The 14,783-nt window shown below is 45.0% G+C and overlaps 1 protein-coding gene across 3 annotated transcripts in view; it reads left to right on the forward strand.

Annotated features, from left to right (window-relative positions):
• Positions 1–14,783, forward strand: part of COL5A1 (collagen type V alpha 1 chain) — a 177,036-nt gene that overhangs the window by 110,458 nt on the left and 51,795 nt on the right. For all 3 annotated transcript variants that reach the window (XM_083722005.1, XM_083722007.1, XM_083722006.1), the window contains exons 24-30: positions 35–79; positions 1,060–1,113; positions 2,816–2,860; positions 5,270–5,323; positions 11,455–11,499; positions 13,329–13,382; positions 13,943–14,050. In XM_083722005.1, coding sequence (XP_083578131.1) covers positions 35–79; positions 1,060–1,113; positions 2,816–2,860; positions 5,270–5,323; positions 11,455–11,499; positions 13,329–13,382; positions 13,943–14,050 — 405 coding nt within the window. The remainder of the gene's footprint in view (positions 1–34; positions 80–1,059; positions 1,114–2,815; positions 2,861–5,269; positions 5,324–11,454; positions 11,500–13,328; positions 13,383–13,942; positions 14,051–14,783) is intronic.

Raw genomic sequence — 14,783 nt, forward strand, 5'->3', positions numbered from 1 at the left:
CCCTATGTGTCTGAGATATCCCTTTGTTTTCTAGGGTCTTCCTGGTCCTCAAGGTGCAATCGGTCCACCCGGAGACAAAGTATGTTAATTAAAAGTAGTTGCTCTTTACAGTATTCTCTGCTGCTCTGAGTGCATATTCAGTCTTTGAATAAGTGTTTGTTTCCATGTTCAACATCTGCTTATTAAGATTTCTGGAAACTGTTCAGACTTGATAGAATCAACCCCAAAACAGTATGTTGTATACTTGAGTTGCAACTTAGCCAAAGAGTGAGAGACTGAAAACAGAAATCGGCCTCTGGTGAGAGGTTGCTTCTGTAGGTAAATATACAAAGGGACACCCTGGGCTATCTTTGTTCATGAACACATGTTCAAAGTGATGTTCTAGCACATACAAATAAACCATTACAGTTCCATCAGTTTCTACACAAAGAACTTTCCCTCCGAGGTCACATCCACACCACACATGTAAAGCATATTTAAGACCCCTGGCTTCAGCAATAGAATCCTGGGAACTCTAGTTTACCCCTCATGGAGCTACAACTCCCTGAAGCTTCAACAAAAAGTATTGGTTCATGCATTGGTTACTTCAAGACTGGATTACTGCAATGTGCTCTGTGTGGGGTTTCATCCAGTGCTTGATCCAGAAACTGCAGTAGGTGCAGAATGCTGCAGCACAATTGCTGAAGGAGTGAGTCAACATATAGCACCTGTGCTCAGAGATCTGCACTGGTTGCCCATTTGCTACTGGGTCAAGCATGGGCATAGCCAGGGGGTCAGCTGCCCCCCCTAAATCAAGAAAATATATAAAAATTCTTAATGAACTGACCAATTGCATCACAGATAACTTGGTTCTGCCCCCTCCCATCCCCCGTGGGTCTACTCTGAGTATAGTCAGTGTTGAATACAATCTATAAGATTGAATTGAGATACGATGAATCGTGTCAAGGATCTTTGTAGTCTGAACACTATCAGCAGGGCAGATCAGGTTGATGATGCTTCCATGGTGGACATCAGTTGTAGAAGTGACTCACCTTACTGTTTCCTTTTTCTCTCCCTTAGGGTCCACTGGGGAAACCTGGACTTCCTGGTATGCCTGGAGCAGACGGTCCCCCGGTAAGCCGTCTTGAGGATTTCTGGTGACCTTTCTTGCTCCTAGGGCAAGGCTGGGGAACCTTTTTCAGTCTGAGGGCCGTGTTCCCTGGTCAGTGATCTTCTGGAGGCCACATGCCAGTGGAATAATAATAATAACAATAACAATAACAATAACAATAATAACAATAACAATAACAATAATAATAATAATAATAATAATAATAATAATAATAATAATTATTATTATTATTATTATTTATTACTTATACCCGCCCATCTGGCTGGGCTTCCCCAGCCACTCTGGGCGGCTTCCAACAAAATATTAAAATACTGTAATACATCAAACATTAAAAGCTTCTCTAAACAGAGCTGCCTTCAGATGTCTTCTAAAAGTCTGGTGGTTGTTGTTTTCTTTGACATCTGGTGGGAGGGCGTTCCACAGGGCAGGCACCACTACTGAGAAGGCCCTCTGCCTGGTTCAGTGTAACATGGCTTCTTGCAGCGAGGGAACCACCAGAAGGGAACCACTCAGTGTCCAGGTAGAACGATGGAGGTGGAGACACTCCTTCAGATATACTGGACCGATGCAATTTAGGGCTTTAAAGGCCAGCACCAACACTTTGAATTGTGCTCGGAAACGTACTGGTAAAAGTAAAAGTCAGAGCCTCTCCACCCTGGCAGGCACTATCACAGTTCAAGGATACAGTCAGACAGAAGCAGCCCAGGAAGGTGTGAAGCTGAGCTGGTGAGGGGTTTGGCATCAAGAGAGTTTGGAGGGCCAGATGCAAAGTTCTGGAGGGCTACATTCACACCCTGGGCCTGAGGATCCTCACCTCTGTTGTAGGAGGCAGCATTTCCTCCTGGGTGACCTTCCGACAGCAGCATCCCAGTTGTGGGCAGGGCCAGGGGGAAAGGTGGATGGAGCAATCAATTGTATTTTTGTACAGTAGGCTAATATATACTAAACTTACAAACTCCTCTTAAATTGGAAGCATGATGAGAGTTTACAGACATGTTCCATCCAGCCAAAAACATTTGGGGTATGAAGCGGGGCCAGTAGCGTGTGTTGCCTGGGGAGAGACTCCCAGGCTCCAGATAGATAGACCTGTAGGGCCACATTTGGTAATACAGTGGTACCTCGGGGTGCGAACGGGATCCGTTCTGGAGCCCTGTTCGCATCCCGAATGGAACACAAGATGTGAGGGCGCAATGGCGCATGCGCAGGTCGCGTTTTGCTGCTTCCGCACATGTGTGTGATGTCATTTTGAGCGCATGCGCAAGCCGCGAAACCTGGAAGTAACATGTTCCGTTACTTCCGGGTTGTCGCGGAGTGCAACTCGAACACGCTGAACCCAAAGCACATTCAACTCAAGGTATGACTGTAGTGGAAAGTGCCCATTTTGCATCACTGCCTGATAATGTTCTGTAGAGTGCCATGCCTTGAGTCCAATTTCCCTTGGAAGATCTAAATCATTGTTCTTCAACATTGGGTAGGTGAACTGCAATTCCCATTGTCCCTGACCATTAACTAAGCTGTCTGGGGATATTGGGAATTGTAATCCAAGAATGGATGGGAACCCAAGATTGGTGAACACGGATCTAAGCCAATTTGGGCCGAACCACTGATCTAAGTGACCTTATGGGGTTTATGCAGGGTCATGCGGTCATTCAGGTAGTAATACATCAGCTGATGTATCCCCCCCCCCACTTTTCTTCACAACAGGGTCACCCTGGCAAGGAAGGTCCACCTGGTGAGAAGGGAAGTCAGGTACGTATCTAGCCTACGGACAACCTTCAGCATGCTTGAATTGTGTTCTTTAGTTAGAAGTGTGGGTACGAGGGGGAGTTTAAAGACTGGTATTCAATAATTAGTGAGATCAATATCTGAATGGAACTCCCTCCCACAGGAAGCAGGGATGGCCACCAACCTAGATAGCTTTAAAGAAGGATCAGACAAATTCATAGAGGTGTGGACAATTGGTGGCCACTAGCCGCAGTGGCTCTGCTCTGCTTCCACAGCAGACTAAGTCAGCTTTCTGAGTAGAAAGGCCTGTTTCTCCCTCTCTCATTAAACTGGAACACATGAGCATAAGAAGAATAGAATCTAAGAATAGAATCTTAGGATCATAGAGTTGGAAGGACCATCTAATCCAACCACCTTCAGTGCAGGACTGACAACTAATGATGGAGTCCAACCACATCTGGAGGGCTATGAGTTCCCCACCCCTGCCTTAAGCAGAATGGATGGAGAGGTCTCCTAATGAGCCCCAACAGAGTGAAAGAACACAAGGGAGAAGAGGGAAGGGAGTATTCCACTCATCCCTTTCCATTTTAAGGCTACAGGGAGGTGCCCCCTAGCCTTAGAGCAACATAAAGGCCTCTCAGTAGTCTCTGTTGAGGCCATGGGTCTCTTTCCCTCCCTCTGCCAGCTGCTGCACCTTAGCACAAGCAGGTAACAGGGGGTTGGTCTAGATGACTCTTTGGACCCTTCCAACTCTATGATTCTATGGTTTAGCTCCCTCCTCTCCAGCATAAGGGTTGACCATAATTTAGAAAGCTTTGCTCAGGGACTTCAATTATTTGGCTGGCCAGTCTCCACACCCCATCCATTTATTTCCAAAGTATTTCATTATGGGTGTGTGTTTGCTGAGCTGATTGAAGTTCAGAGCAGCCTTGCCTTGGGACTGAAAGAGAGAGAGAGAGAGCCATGAAGAAATTGCAGCTGCGACTTCACTCGGAGGGCATCCTGTCCCCATCTTGGCTGCTCACAAGGACAGGAATCTGCAAAGCGTATGCGCCCACAGAATCCTCAAGCAGGCTCATCCATCATGGAAGTCACTGGCAGGGCTGGAAGTCATTTAGCAAATGGCAGGGAGTCCGCAGGTGTCCCTGGGATGGGAGAGGCTGCCACATTCTCTGCAGATTGCAGGACAGGCTGTCTTGACCTCGGAGCAAAAGCTGCCCACCTAAGGCTGTTCTCGTTGACTTGGATATGAGATGATGGAGACACCTGGGGGGTGACGGTGTGGGCTGGTTGGGGGTGGAGAGGAGAGAGGCAGCAGGCACCTCCTTTCTTCAGTCTGAGGGAGAACTGGAGCCAAAGTAGAAACCATGTCAAATAATGTGTAAAAATACATATTTTTACATTGAATGGAGGGAGGGGAAGCAACGAGGACAGGGGCATGAGGGGTGAGGAGGCGAAGCTGGAGAAATACACTGACACACATACTTTGTCTGTCTGTTTCTCTCTCCCTCTCTCCCCCCCCCCCCATTTTCTCACAAACTCATACACACTTTCCCTCACACACCCTCTCTCTCTCTCTCTCTCTTTCTCTCACACACGTTTTATCTGCCACACACACAAACTTTCACTCACTCAGTCATGCAAACACCCACACACATCCACACACACACACCCCTGCCCAAAGAGGAAGAGAGTGTTACTGTGGGAAGCCTCTGTTGGTGCAGCAAATCGGCCTAAAATAATTCCTTAAGAACAAGAATGCAGAAGACAAATGCATAGCGCCACCAGAACATTTTCTTGTTTAAAAAAAGAACGCCCAGAATACTTTTAAAGGGGTCAGCAGGGACTTCTGTTGTTGAGAAATCATTAATTTATGAACTGTGCTTTTAAAACACCAACACCCACACCAACACCCACCCACACAACACAGCTGGAAGTCAGTTTGAAAAGTGAATCATAGAGAGCTATGTTGTGAACAAAATTCACAGAGATAGATTTCAAAGGGCCCTGGCTGAGTGGGTAGAGCTCCTGCCTTGCATGCAGAAGGTCCCAGTTTTAGTCCTCATTAGCATCGCAAGACATGGCAGAGAAACAAAACCGTAGAGAGGCACTGCCATTGTAGGCGATACTGAATAGGAATAAGGCAGCTTCTTGTGTTGCTATTTAAATTAGCCCTTCAGAAAATTCAAAACTATGAGGACTAGAATCTTGCTTTATTTCTATGGGAAGGGACACAGATCAGCAGTAGAGCCCCTGTTTTATATGCAAACTGTCCCAGGTTCAATCCCCAATAGTATTTCTAGGTAGGGCAGGAACTCTCCTTTGTTTGGGATTCTTGAGAGCTGAAAGGATGTTTTCTCTGGGTGGGGTGAGAGAATGAGAATTAGCACTGCTGAATAAAACCAGAAAAATCTCTTTTTGTTTTAATCGTAGGGTCCAGCTGGCCCCCAGGGCCCAATTGGATATCCTGGCCCTCGTGGTGTAAAGGTAAGAAAGTGGAGGGAAACAAACCTTTTGGTTCTGCTGAATACAGAGATGCCCCTGGAAAGCAAAACATTCCCCTTCTGACCGAAGCACAGAAGGTTGAATGAGCACTGGAAGAAATCTTTTGCGACCCGAGTGAAAAAAATGGGTGTTCCCGCCCCATGCATCATCACTACCATCTGGTCACATAACATGAGAATTGGTGCTGAGAAACTGGAGTTAAACAGGAGTGCTTGAAGATGCCTTTGTGATGCATTGCAGGTCTTGTCATAGAGACCTAGTTCACACCTAAGGAGAGCTTTGTTGAATTTGACCAATGGCCCATCTTAGTCCACCATTCTGTGGTGAAAAATGTTTCTCCAGGTATGGCTGGGAAAGACCTCTGCCTATAACCACCTACCTAAACAACAACAACAACAACACAAGGTCTTGAAAATTAACTTAGATTAATCTTTTCTGTATTTTTTCCCCAGTTATTTCCTTTTAAAAACAGCAACCCTCTTAGCACAATGGTTGGTCTTTTGCTTGCCCAGCAAATAGGAATGTTTTCACAAAATGTTGTATCCTCAGCGAAGGCAACCCTAATACCACCCCCGCCCCCTGGCCTGGCCCCTATTTTTTAAATTCATTTGGTTTATTTTTCTCTTGGTGAAAAGAGCAGACCGCCAATTGCTTACGAAAGAAGCTGCCTTCTGAGTGGGGGGAAGGGCACCCTTCCTCTGAACCGGCACAACGCATAATTTGATCTTCCTTTCCGTTTGATCAGAAATTTCTTTCCTGCCACCTGAGGGATGAGGCAAGCTCCTTGACGAGAGCTGATCGTGCAAAAAAGCAAAACAAAAACCCAAAGTCTCAATAAGAGAAAATGTATTGGGTAAAAGCAAGAGAGTGCGTTGCAATGGTGTTGCAAACCAGCTTCTGGAAACCAAAGGAGGCAAGAGTGCTCTTGTGTTCGGATCCTGCTGGTTGTTTTCCTTTGGGCCATCAGGTGGGCCACTGAGAGGACAGGATGCTGGACTAGATGGGCCTTTGGCCTGATCCAGCAGGACTCTCCTTAGACAACTACTGTGATAGCAGAACCCCCATGCTCAGGGGCAGTCACCTTTTGAGTACCAGACAATGGGGGACACAACTGAAGAGGGCTCTTGCACTCAGGGCCTGCTTACGGGTTTGCCATTGATGCAACTGGTTGGCCATGGTGAGACCAGAAGGCTGGACTAGATGGGCCATTGGCCTGATCCAGCATATGGGGTGCATCTGGTCAGCAGCAGGTATGTTCAAAAGCAGCTGGAAAGAGAACCTTTGGCCTCCCAGTGTTGTTGAATTCCAACTCTCATCAGCCTCAGAAGGTAGCATGGCCAATGGTCAGGGACAACCAAGGGTTGTAACCACCCAGAGTGGCTGGGACAACCTAGTCACATAGGTGGAGTACTCCTACTCCAACTACCCAACTAAGTTTTGCACATTAATTCACCTGTTATTTTATTTAACAACTTAAAATGCCCTAAAGGAAAGCCCTCAAGCATCCAAGCACCAGAGCATTCTCCACTCCTTTGGTTTCCACAACTGGTACTCAGAAGCGTTTGCCACCTTTGACCATGGAGGTGAAGCATAGCCATTGTGGTTACTAGCCATTGATAGCCTTATCCTCCATGAGAGAAGTTGAGAAATAGCAGCTCTTGCATAGGGTGGCCACAGGAGAGGAGAGGGCTCTTATGCTCAGGTGCTGCTTGAGGGCTTCCTACAGATTTCTGCTTGGCCACTGTAAGAAGAGGATGCTGGACTAGATGGGCCATTGGCCTGATCCATCTTCAGGGATCATCTTAGGTTCTTAAGATGGGCAGTGCTCTGCACTGCATTTTGATATTATTATTATTTTTTTAAAAAACAACAACATATGTATGCAACAGTACCTTAGAGAGCTCCTATTACTAATGCATCTCATCCACTTAAAGCAATAAGACCAAGGATTTGAAACTTTGGAATCCAGGAAGAATAATTTCTGACTGACTGATCCTTTTTCCTCCCACTGGACTTTCCCAAGGAACGGCAGATGCCTCCTTCCTGTCTGCTATTGGCTTGATGATGCTCCCTAGACAGAGCCCCTTCTTGCAGCCTTTACCTTCCTCACCTTTCTTGGCGCCGCAACAGCCAGCTAAGAATTTTGTAGGCTTTCAAATCTATTAATATTGACTACATTCTATGCCAAGCAAGCTCCCCACTCCCACCCTTCAAGCCAATCCCTAGAGAAGCTGGCAAGATTGTTGAAATACATGTTAAAATGTACACTGAGCTTGCCTGTGGATGAGATTCCAAAGCTCGCTCGCTCTCTCCTTCTCCCTCCCTCCCCGCCCCTCTTTCTTGGGCCTCTACCCAAAGGGCACAAGAAACATCAAGTAGGCATTAGTTGGAGTAGTGTTAGGAATTGGCTGCTAATTCAGGCAATGGGGTTGTATCAAAGTCTTTTGGGCCATGGTTCAATGGCAGAGCAATGTTTTGCTTGCAAGTCCCAGGTTCAATCTCCAATGGCATCTTCAGGTAAGCTTGGGAAACACCTCCTGCCTGAAACCATGGAGAGCTGATGCCTATCAGCAGGGGTAAATCTTTCACGTGGCTCAAAGACCCACGTTTGCACATTTGCGCGCGCGCACACACACACACACACACACACACACAGGCTGAGAGCCTCAATGGCAGCCCTCTGGAGATTTCACCTGGGGCAAAAAACCTGGCTACACACACACACACACAGAGAGAGAGAGAGAGAGAGAGAGAGAGAGAGAGCTATGGCTCTGCCTGTCCGTGTAGACAACACTGAATTAGATGGATCAGAGCTCTGCCTGTCTGTGTAGACAACACTGAGATAGATGGAGCAGAGAATTTGACTTGATATAAGATGGCCTCCAGCTTCCCATTTAATTCAGAATCATGAGGACTAGAATACCTTATGTTTAGGAAAAGGTCCATAGCCCAGTGGTAGAACATCTGCTTTATATACAGAAGGTCCTGTATTCAATCCCCAAGTGCATTGCTAGGTAGGGTTCGGAGTGTCCCTTCCTTGAAATCTTGGATAGCCACTGCTGCCAGTCAGTGATGACAATGCAAAGCTAGATATGCCACTGGCCTGATTTGGTATGGACCTTAGTTGCAATTGGCAGCCAAATAAACAAGGATTCTCTTACCTTTGTAGTGTTTGCTTGATTCTAATGGCAGGCATGACACATTTGTGCCACAAGAGGGGGTTTGGCCAATTGAGTCTCCCCCAACTTCTCCTTAATGCAAGTCTCTTTGATCTGCCTTAGAGAGAGAGGTGTAAATTATGAGTGGAAGAAACTCACCTACCTAATACAGATCACAGCTTGAACCCCCTTTTTCTTATTATTATATTAAATAAAGGGGTTAAATAATTCAGAAAGAGAAAAGTGTTTAAAAGAATCTGTATGTACAATGGAGATGGCTAAGGAGGTTTCCTCTTAGCTATGGAAGCAGCCTCAGATTCTGGCTTCAAATCTTGGAAGAAAAGCTGGCTGAGGGCAGCAGGAGAAACTGGAGGGAGAGAGGAGGCAGCAGGAGAGGGGGGCACGGGGGGAGAGATCTGCCCCCCCTACCAAATCAAGTAAATAAAAATACGTATACTTAACTAAGAATAGAAATTGTATAAAGGTATTTGACAGATTTTTCTGAGCACTTAGGGTCAAAAGAAAGTAATTTAAAACAACTGTTGTTGAGACAATTCATTCTGAATCTGCCAGACAGCCGGACAGAGGATGATGAAAAGTAGGTGTCCTTCTCTCTCTCTCTCCCCCCCCCCACCCGCCCCAAATCCTGGCTATGCCCATGGGAGGGAGTGCAATCTTCTGGTTCCCAATTTAGTCATTATAAATCCCATGATTCCCAGTCTTCTCATTTTAAATCTCATGTCTCCTGATCTTCTAGTTTTAAATCCTGAGGTTCCCAGTCTTCTATTGTGTGGACTGTTCTTTGTAGTTCATGGAAATCTTTAATAAAAAATTATTTCAAAAAACAAACAACCTGCCACTTGTTTAGTCCCTAACTGCTGTTAATTTGTTTTGTTATTCAGTTTGCATTTGCCTTGTTTTTAAGTCACATTTTTCTCATATTTTGCATCTGGTCAATTATTATTTATTATTTATTTATGTCATACGAGTTATATGCCATTTGATCGTTAAAAATACCCTCAAAGCAGATTAGAAAAAGATAAAACAATAAAACCAAGGAAAAAACCACAACCATACTTTTGTATGTTTTAAAGTGTGGTTGTGATTTTTTATTGATTTTATTGTTTAGTATTAATATACTAAAACATATTAAAGATCACCTCAACTTCCTAAGCAAATTGGTAAGTGAAGTAGCACAACTATCCAAACTTTATATTGCTCAATCACAAAGTAAGAACAGGAGTGCCTAATCTTAAATTATATTCTAATACATTTCAGGTTAAACAAATAATGCATATTCTTAATGATTCACTGGAGATCCCATGGGTTCAAGTAGAATTATTCTACACCCTTCCTTCAATTTCAATTAATGCTCTGCCTTTTAAAAATCTTTCTTGAGTACAGAGTGGGAAAATATACAACCCGTTTCTTCAACTGACTTTTAGGGCATCTTTTTTTCCAAAAGACCAAGCCCTTCCTCTCTCTGCGTGTGAATGTTTGCTTCTCTTGATGTATGTTTTCAGCAGTTGAAATATTGCCCAATATGTTTTGTTTTGTTGTATTATCTTGGATACTTTTAGTTGTATCCTACTCAGAGTAGACCCGTTGATTTTGCTGTCGTTTTCCATGAAATTGACTATCTCTTTCAGCTACCCTGTAGATGTGTAGATAATTTATTATGGTCAAAGACCAGCTCGCATAACACTATAAAAACAGCGTTCATAAAGATAAAATATACAATTAGAGCAGATTACCCTGTAGCCTGATGCTATGTGAAGAGAATGTCAAATTCATGTCAAATACTCCCTCCTCTTCATGGTGGAGGACCATAGCTCAGTGGCAAAGGATATGCTTTGCATGCAGAAGGTCTCAGTTTCAATCCCCAGCCTCTCTACCTAGGGCTGGGAATGCCCTCTGTCAGTAAACCTAGAGAGCCTGTGTAGACAACACTACACTAGATGGACCAATGGAAGGACTCAGTAGAAGGCAGCTTCCTATGTTCATCAGAAACACCCACAGCTAATCAATAGAGCAGCTGCCTTGCATGTAGGTTCCAGTTTCAATACCTGGCATCTGCAGATTGGGCTGGGAAACCCTGGAGAGCTACTGCCAGTTAGTGTGAATAGTACTGAGCTAGAAGGGCATGTGGCCTTACTCAGAAGAAGATAGCTTCCTGTTAAATTCAACTGTTCACAGCCAGTAGTGGTGTAGTGGTTAGAGAGCCTAGGAGACCAGGCCTCAAATCCCCACTTAGCCACGCAGCTCACTAAGTGCCCGTGGGCCAGTCACTGCCTCTCAGTCTAAGCCACCTCACAGGAAGAAAAGGTGGGGTAGAAATGCAATAAATAATTAAACCTTGAGAACTATTAATATATATATTTTTAGGCACAGGGGTCAGCAAACTTTTTCAGTAGGGGCCTGGTCCACTGTCCCTCAGACCTGGTGGGGGGCAGGACTATATTTTGAAGGGGGGAATAGAACGAATTCCTATGCCCCACAAATAACCCAGAGATGCATTTTAAATAAAAGCACACATTCTACACATGTAAAAACGGTAGGCCCCACAAATAACCCAGAGATGCATTTTAAATAAAAGGACACATTTTACTCATGTAAAAACACACTGATTCCTGGACCATCCACAGGTGGGATTTAGAAGGTGATTGGGCTGGATCTGGGCCCCAGGCCTTAGTTTGCCTACCCATGTTTTAGGGGAATGGCCATTGTTCAGTGGGAGCAGTTTCCATTGCCTGAAATCTCTGGGAATATAAACCATCCTGAGCAAGAAAGGACAATGTTTTGACACCATATAAGGCAGCTTCCTGTGTTCACTAGGAGTTTTAAACCATCACTAATGAACAAGTCATGTTTCTTGCCCCACCTCCATCCTCTCTGTGCCAGACCTTACTAATTTATTTTGATGTTGTTTCTCTCCCCCTCCCCACCCCCACAAAGGGAGCTGACGGCATCCGTGGCTTGAAAGGAACCAAGGGGGAGAAGGTGAGTAAATGCCCATTAGTTAAATGACACTCTCTCTAGGACATGGACCCCAGAAGGCTGGCCATAGCAGAATGTGGCCCTCGTGCCAAAAAAAGCTTCCCCATCCCTGATTGACAGTCTTCCCTATTCCTTGGTAATAAAAAAACAAACCCAAATTGTGGAGGAGGGGGAACTTTTGCAATGCCTGTATCCCTAAATGCAGACTTCTGTGATTAATTTGCATGATAACCCTCGATGCAGAATTTCCTTGCTATGGAACCTGGAGGTCTTAACACACAGAGGTTTCCTTTTCATATTTTCTCTTTGCAGAGCGGAAACCACACACACACACACGCGCACACGCACACACACAACGATGCGACAGTCCCAATTACAGCTATAGATGTTTCTGAGTGATGCCGTTTGCAGAACGAGCTTAGGAGATTCCCTGGGAATTTGGCATGTGCAAAGGACTTAACAGCCAGAGGCAGCAGCACCAGCATCTATTAAAATGCTGTGTTTAAAGGCTTTTTTGACAAGGAGGCTTTCTGTATATTTTCAGGTACACGGTTATGTTCTCCCGAAGGATGAGCAGAGGCTGTGTAATATTCCAGCCTGGTCCAAGCTTTAAATCCCCCTCACTTTTCCCTTTGTTCATGCCCATAGTCCATCACAGGGAAATCTGACAATTATAAGCAGGAAGCCCAGCTACCAGCAGCCTCCTCAAACCCACTCCCCCATGTTGTTTTTTCATTACCACATCCGCATTTTAGCACCTGACAGGCTTGCTTTAGGACTTGATACACTATCGATTGGAAGTCTGCGGTTAAAACCTGGAAGAAATATTAGTGCTGTCCTCGAGCTCTCTCTGAAAAGACTGGCGCGAGATGGCCTCGATGAAAATAATTTGTTGCTGGAGTGCCGGCAAGTTCCTGGTATTTATATCAGTTGAACTGACAGACCTGCCTTCAGGAGCTTGAACAGACAGAGGGCACCCCTGGGTTTTTTAGTTGGGGGGGTAGACAATGGTAGGGAGCCTTCGACAAGGTTCCTACACAGAAATTGATCGGATATATTGTTCAGACCAAAGGTTTCCCTCTGAGAAAACATAGCCTTACACACTACAGAAGCTTATTTCTGGGAGGTGGGAGAGTGAGGAGGGGCACACTGCTATGTTGTTGCTGTTTTTTTTATCATCACAGTATTAGCTGGTCCTCCTTTGCCCCAGGCAGGACCTGGTTGCTGTGGAAACGAGGCCTTCCTTTCTTCCCGCTGGACCGAAATATTACCTGCCTTACCTCTGTGTGGGAGATAAAAGCCTCTTTGAGGAGATGGGGGGCAGAGAATCACTTCTCCTGAGAAGTGGGTTTAATAAAAAGAACATTGGGGTTCCTCAGTAGCTTATTGGGGGGTCATTTCCAGGTCCAGTGAAAGGTGCTCACACTGATATTTAAAGCCCCAAATATCTGAAAGGCATCCTCCTTTCCTACAGACCCTCTCAGGTGCTGAGATCAGCAGAGGGGATGCCTCTTGGTAGTTCCTCCACTCTCAGTTGCTGGGGTGGCCCAAGGGAGGAGCCTTTTCTGTGGTGGCCTCTAAGCTATGGAAGTCCCTCCCCACAGAGGTGTGCCTGGCACCTTCATTGCTTAGCTTCTGGAGGATGCTGAAGATGCACCTCTTTTCCCTGCCTTTTGGCACTTGAGGTGTATATTTTTAGGGTCCACCTTACTTTTGTAAGTCATTTTTAATTGTTCTTAATATTGTATTTTAAAGTTGTCACCTGTTATGGGACCTTGGGGTGAAGAACAGGTAATTAATCATAATGATGATAATGATTTGTCCTCATCCAGGGTGAAGATGGCTTCCCAGGTTTCAAGGGCGACATGGGCATCAAAGGAGACAGGGTGAGGGTTTTTTTGTAAACATGGTCTTCAAAGCTGGTCGTGATACTGAGGTTGCCACTGGGATTAGATCCCAGAGCTGCTACCCTAGAATAACCCCTTCTGCCTGCAAGAACGAGGCGTTCCAGAGTGTTTCAGAGACATAAGCTTTCACTTCCTGCCTGCTTCTGAAATTCATCTTAAGGTATACAGATCCTCCAGGAAGGGACAGTTTTTCTCTAGACAGTGACAGAATCTGACACTCCCTTCTTCAGACAAGGCCTGAAAGTTGGAAAATAGGAAGTATATTTTGTTGATAGATATTTTTATATTGTTTTAATTGTGTTAAAGTTTAATTACTGCTTAATTTTGATATTTGCTTTTAACGCTTTTTGTATTTTATATGTGTTTTGTATTTTTATCTGTAAGCTGCCTTGAGTTCTGCTCTGGAAAGAAGTTGGGATGTTGTTGTTTTGCAATTCTGTTTAACATCACCCTTAAAAATTAACCTGTAGCTTAATGGTGAGTGTGAGATGGGCTTTGTAAAGGATCAAGAAATTCATCTCTTTTCTGATTCTTGACAGGGGGAAATCGGACCCCCAGGTCCACGAGGCGAAGATGGCCCTGAAGGGCCAAAGGGTCGCGGAGGCCCCAACGGCGACCCTGGTCCTCTGGGCCCTGCTGGAGAAAAAGTAAGAGCACTATGTGAATGGTATTGGGGAACATGTGATGAGTTATGATAGAGCAGAGCTTTCCAGACTTTTCATGTTGGTGGCACACTTTTTAGACATGCATCATTTTGTGACACTGTAGTCCAGTTTTACTAGCAAACCGGAGATTAAACTAACCCCTTTCCAGCTCTCGGAGGAGTGTGGGGAGCATTTGCACGACACTCCTATGACACATAGTTTGGAAAGCTCTGTGATAGGGTTTTGAACAGTCAGAATTTAGGATTTATTCCACAGCATCTGTGTCTGTTCCAATCAGACTTCCTGCTAGTTAAGAGATATACCAGTTCCTACCTGGCCATTTTACTGATGCCACTGGCAGTATCTTGTCTGAACAGGACTCTCTGGATTCAGGAGACCAGGGGTGGATCAAAGCCTATTCTGTTATTACTGTTACCATTTCTTGGATTACCCTGGAACCATGAAGTCGGATAGAGAAAGGGCTGCCCATCATTCAGCCATCCAGTGCTGGCCTAGTCTTCATTTTGAATCATGTCCCAAAGCTAGGGATTCCTTCCCACCCCAAAAATACTTGAGCTGTGTCACAGTTTTAGTCAAAGCAAATGAACTGAAACTAACAAACCAAGGTTAGTCAGGTCTTTTAATTTTAATGGGTCTATTTGTCCTACTCAGAGCGGACCCATTGAAATTAATGGCTCTAAGGCACTCATGTCCATTAAATTCAGTGGATCTACTC

The sequence above is a fragment of the Podarcis gaigeae genome (assembly GCF_964106915.1).
Source record: "Podarcis gaigeae genome assembly, chromosome: Z".
Lineage (NCBI taxonomy): Eukaryota > Metazoa > Chordata > Lepidosauria > Squamata > Lacertidae > Podarcis > Podarcis gaigeae.